Raw genomic sequence first — 6,000 nt, forward strand, 5'->3', positions numbered from 1 at the left:
TTGTGGGGGGGTGGATGCTGCGAATCGCGGGAGGGGAGGGATTGCAGAGAATCGCGGGAGGGGGGTCGCGGGGTGGGTTGCCGCAAATCGTGGGAGGGGGGTTACGGGGGCGGGGGTTGCGGCGAATCATGGTAGGGGGGGTCGCGGGGGGTGTGCCGTGAATCACGGGAGGGGGGGTCACGGGGTGGGGTGCCAAGAATCGCGGGGGGGTGTGTGTGTGCCGTGAATTGCGGGAGTGGGGGTTGCGGGGGGGGGTGACGCGAATCGCCACAAGAAAAAATCAACACAGAAAGGTCAATACATGTAAATGTTGACATAAGTGTGGCACTTCATTGGTGTCCATGTCGACACATGAGAATGAATATGAAAACATTCAAAAAATGAAAAAAAAAAACTTCAAAAACTCATGTCAACCTTTTTCATTGTCGACCATAGCCATGTCAGTGTTTTCCATGTGCAATTTAATTCTGGAGCTGCCGCGAATCGTGGGGGGGGGGGGGGGTGCCGCGAATTGCGGGAGGGGTGGGTGCCGCGAATCGCGGGAGGGGGGGTTACGGAGCGGGGGTTGCGGCGAATCATGGGAGGGGGGGTCGCGGGGGTGTGCCATGAATCACGGGAGGGGGGGTCACGGGGTGGGGTGCCGAGAATCGCGGGGGAGGTGTGTGTGTGCCGTGAATCGCGGGAGTGGGGGTTGTGGGGGGGGAAGGGGTGGGGTGGGTGTGTGACGCAAATCGCCACAAGAAAAAATCAACACAGAAAGGTCAACACATGTAAATGTTGACATAAGTGTGGCACTTCATTGGTGTCCATGTCGACACATGAGAATGAATATGAAAACATTCAAAAAATGAAAAAAAAAAACTTCAAAAACTCATGTCAACCTTTTTCATTGTCGACCATAGCCATGTCAGTGTTTTCCATGTGCAATTTAATTCTGGAGCTGCCGCGAATCACGGGGGGTGCCGCGAATTGCGGGAGGGGGGGGGTCGCGGGGTTGGGTGCCGCGAATCGCGGGAGGGCGGGGTTCACAGGGGTTCCGGTGGGGGGTTGTCGCGAATTGCGGGAGGTGGGGGGTCACGGGGGGTGCCGCGAATCGCGGGAGGGGGGGTTGCGGGGGGGGGGGGTGTGACGCGAATCGCCACAAGAAAAAATCAACACAGAAAGGTCAACACATGTAAATGTTGACATAAGTGTGCCACTTCATTGGTGTCCATGTTGACACATGACAATGAATATGAAAACATTCAAAAAATGAAATAAATCTTCAAAAAGTCATGTCAACCTTTTTCATTGTCGACCATAGCCGTGCCAGTGTTTTGCATGTGCCATTTAATCCTGGGGCTGCCGCGAATCGCGGGGGGTGCCGCGATTTGCGGGAGGGGGGGGGGTTGCGGGGGGTGTGACGCGAATCGCCACAAGAAAAAAATCAACACAGAAAGGTCAACACATGTAAATGTTGACATAAGTGTGCCACTTCATTGGTGTCCATGTTGACACATGACAATGAATATGAAAACATTCAAAAAATGAAATAAATCTTCAAAAAGTCATGTCAACCTTTTTCATTGTCGACCATAGCCGTGCCAGTGTTTTGCATGTGCCATTTAATCCTGGGGGTGCCGCGATTTGCGGGAGGGGGGGGGTTGCGGGGGGTGTGACGCGAATCGCCACAAGAAAAAAATCAACACAGAAAGGTCAACACATGTAAATGTTGACATAAGTGTGCCACTTCATTGGTGTCCATGTCGACACATGACAATGAATATGAAAAAATTAAAAAAAATTAAAAATAAATCTTCAAAAACTCATGTCAACCTTTTTCATTGTCGACCATAGCCATGTCAGTGTTTTGCATGTGCCATTTAATCCTGGGGCTGCTGCGAATTGCAGGGGGGGGGGGGGGTGCCGCGAATCGCGGGAGGGGGGTCGCAGGGGGGGTGCCGCCAATCGTGCAAGGGGGGGTCGCGGGGGGGTTCTTTTTGCCGCGAATCGCGGGGGGGGGTGTTTTTTCCGCGAATCGGGGGGGGGTCACGGGGGAGGGTTTGCCGCGATTCGCGGGAGGGGGGGGTCGCGGGTGGTGGTTATGCCGCGAATTGCGGGAGGGGTCGTGGGGGGGTTCTTTTTGCAGCGAATTGCGGGAGGGGGGGGGGTCGCGGGGGTGTTTTTGCTGCGAATCGCGGTAGGGGGGGTCGCGGGGGAGCGGGTGTTTTTGCCGCGAATCGCGGTAGGGGGGGTCGCGGGGGAGCGGGTGTTTTTGCCGCGAATCGCGGGAGGGGGGGCGCGTGGGGGGGGAGGTTTTGCCGCAAATCGCGGGAGGGGGGCGCTCACCTGGTGGCTGTGGAGTAGCAGTGCTGGGCAACACGGGAAGGCAGAGGGTGTCTGGCACTGTCTGTGGGCTCACTGGGCTGGTTCTCTGTCACATACCTCCCAACATGACCCTCTCCAGGAGGGACACAATGCTCTGTTTCTAGACTTCCCCTTAATGTATGATTGCCATCACCTGTTTTAAACAGGTTAATTTCTCAGAAAGGTGTTCAGCACAGATGAAGGCAATCACACATTAAGAGGAAAGTCCAGGAACAGAGCGTTATAGACACAGACACCCACTTTGAGTGACAGATGTAGCCAAATATATAGGAGATTAGTACCTCAGCTGGATATGCTTAAAATCTGCACTGTTAGGTGTGTACATGCTGTCCGGTATATACCTATCCACCATCGGCAAGTGTGAGCGGCATTACGAGTGTTTTGCTATCACTAAAAACACATATAACAATGGAGGATTGAATTGTGATATAGATATAGATAGGCACTAATGGATATAATTTAGACATAAATAATATCATTATAGTAAGAATCTAACTATTATAAATAAATATCATTGTATAAGTTGTGGAATAGATTTCGGCCGACTGCACTGTTCTGAAAAGGATATTTTACTATGTAGACGAATTAAGAACTGATATGAGGTATAAGAGTGAATACTATATAAAATGGTGACTTGTAATTGTATTGTAATTTTAAGTGTATTATGTTTGTGTAAAGTATTGTCTTTTGTATGAAATGGATTTGAAAATAAAGATTAATGAATTTTAAAAAAAAGTGTGAGCGGCATCATTCACAGATATATCACACCGGCTGTGCAACGGGTGCCGGACCCGGTCCCGACAGTCGGGATCCCGACAGTCATTTACCCGACATTGGGATCCCCACTGGCAAAACGCTAACAGACGGGTGCCCGACGGCTACCTGCTATTTTCCCTCGTGAAGGTCCACAACCCCCATAGAGGGAGAATAGAATGCGTGGCTAGCGCAGCGAGCCCGCAAGGGGCTTTGTTGCGCTCACCATGCTGTCTGAGTTCGGGCAGTCGGGATCCCGATGTCGGGCTAATGACTGTCGGGATCCCTTTACCACACCCCTGTGCAACACAGCCGATGCCCGATATATCTGCCAGGAGCCACCATTGATTGATGATGCATTTGATGTATTATACACTCTACAGTATGTGAATATTGCTTCTCCTTACGTCTGTCCGTTTCATTAATCACCTGTGTTACAGGAAGAAGACTTTGAAGAAATGATTCGATCAGCACAAGCCATGGAACTCCAGTACGGCCACTTCTTTGACAGAGTTATTGTGAATGATGACCTCACCACAGCATACAATGAACTGAAGTCCACACTTGACAGGCTGGAGGCTGACAGCTGCTGGGTACCTGTGAGCTGGCTCCATTCCTGAACCCCACAGCGCACAACACAAATAGTTTTTATTTTATGTTATTTTTTTATTATATGAATAATATACATGTGTACCATGGTGGGCTTTCTCATCCGCTTTGGTGGAATTATTTTAAAGTGTAATTTTATTTTTCCTGAGAGACTGCTTAAGGCATTGCAGAAATAAAACAAACCTGTTTTTTTTATGTATGAGAGTACGTGAAGCCCGGGTCAAGCAGTAAGTGTACTTGGAGAGGTCTGTATGTTGTGTTGGCATCAGTGCAGTAATATCATTTGCTAAAATCCCTACAGATTCAATTTATAGTGTATGTGTTCCCCAATCACAATGGAAGCAGCCAGTGTATAGGCAGTGAAAATGCAGGCTTCACCTACTGTAGTGACTTCAGTGAGGTACTTTATGCCTCGTACTTCCTACTGGTCTGAATAATGGCTCAGCCCAGATAGACCAGATGCACTAAGCTTCAAAAGTGATAAAATGGAGAGTGATGAACAACCAACCAATCAGCTCCTGCCTGACATTTTTCAAACACAGTCTGTGATATGGTAGGTAGGAGCTGATTGGATGGCTGTTTATTACTCTCCATTGTATCACTTTTGAAGCTTAGTGCATCTGACCCAATGTCTGCAATACATGTGCTGGAAACAAGTTATATATATATATATTTGTTTTTTTTACAGGGATCCATTATGGCTTGTTGATATTATTATTTGTGTGTGTGTGTGTGTGTGTGTGTGTGTGTGTGTGTGTGTGTGTGTGTGTGTGTGTGTGTGTGTGTGTGTGTGAACTGAGTATTTAAGCTCTGTAGGTGCCAGAAGGGTAAAATGTGCTAATAATTGCTTAGTGATACAATAATGATTAGGTCAAAAAATGTTCATTGTCAAAGACACTTGGAACACAATGATGCACCGTCTTGGCAGCTAATAAGGTAATATTGAGGTTTTATACACTGGAAAACAGCAGCTCCTGCACATGTGCTATAGGGGAGCTAGCACTGCTGGGACACTGGTTTCTGACATATAAATGCATTCATATCAGCTCATATTAAACAATAGCTAGATGTATGGTGAGATTACCTGTAACACACTAGATATCCTAATCCATGATAGGCTGAAAATGTGTACTCAGATATAGGGTTTTGTTCTTTTTGGTAATTTCTTTTTTAAATAACCTTTATTTTACCCACATTTTCTTTGGTGGATGGCAGGGGGGGTTAATAAGTCAGGGGGAGATTTGTCAAATCTTCGAAAGTGATAAAGTGGACATCTATCTAACTGAAGGCAAATTCATTTGTTATCTGCATTACACTGAGCTGATCTAGAACTAGACTCAGGGGCAGATTTATAAAGCTTGGAGAAGAGATAAACTGGAGATAAAGGGGAGAAAAGGTAAAAGGAGATAAAGCACCAGCCAATCAACTCCCAACTGTCTTTTTCAAACACAGCTGATTGGCTGGTGCTTTTTCTCCTTTTACCTTTTCTCTGCTTTATCTCCAGTTTATCTCTTCTCCAAGCTTAATAAATCTGACCCTCAATGAGCAGATGTATAAAGTAGTAGTAAGAGTAAATAAGTGTGACAACCAATCATCTGTTATGTATACTTTTATACTGTAGCATGCACTTGGTAAATGTTATTTCCAAGCTGATTGGTTGCCATGGCAGACATCTCCTCTCTTATCACTGCTTCATACATCTACCCTTGTTTCCCATCAGGGTGCTCAGTTTGTAATTAGTGGTATAAACATACTGTATCTTGTACACACTGATCACTGGAATGTGGACACATCACTTAAGTTAGGACGGTTCTATTAACACTACAGAAACTAGCTAACATTCTCACTGCCACAAAGAGTAACGCAGAACCTTAGCACAATAACAAATAGCACTTTGTATCGCACTGTACACTGTTTTTTTCTCTGGTCAAGTTTAATCATACATATTGGTGTTGGTATCATATGGGTCAATTATGTGTGTGGAGCAACAGCCCACAACATAGCCCCCTCCTCCCATCCCCCGGCCCCCATGTGCAGGTGACTGGTCATGTTGAGGGCCAGAGTTATTAAGCTTCAAACAAGTGATAAAATGGAGAGTGATAAACAACCAGCCAATCAGCTCCTACCTGTCATTTTTCAAACCAGGCCTGTAACATATAGTTAGTAGCTGATTGGCTGGCTGTTTATCACTCTCCGTGTTATCACTTTTTGAAGCTTGATAAATCAGTGAGTAACTTTCCTGTCCATTCAGAGGGAACACTTTATTTGAAC

General features: G+C 46.7%; 1 protein-coding gene across 2 annotated transcripts in view; it reads left to right on the forward strand.

The window, feature by feature from the left end:
- Positions 1–5,114, forward strand: part of MPP7 (MAGUK p55 scaffold protein 7) — a 372,855-nt gene extending 367,741 nt beyond the window's left edge. For both annotated transcript variants that reach the window (XM_083188909.1, XM_083188910.1), the window contains one exon: positions 3,561–5,114. In XM_083188909.1, coding sequence (XP_083045035.1) covers positions 3,561–3,740 — 180 coding nt within the window. In that variant the 3' untranslated portion in view covers positions 3,741–5,114. The remainder of the gene's footprint in view (positions 1–3,560) is intronic.
- The last annotated feature ends 886 nt before the right edge of the window (positions 5,115–6,000 follow it).

This window comes from Crinia signifera, chromosome 5, assembly GCF_055691185.1.
Source record: "Crinia signifera chromosome 5, ASM5569118v1, whole genome shotgun sequence".
Taxonomy (NCBI): domain Eukaryota; kingdom Metazoa; phylum Chordata; class Amphibia; order Anura; family Myobatrachidae; genus Crinia; species Crinia signifera.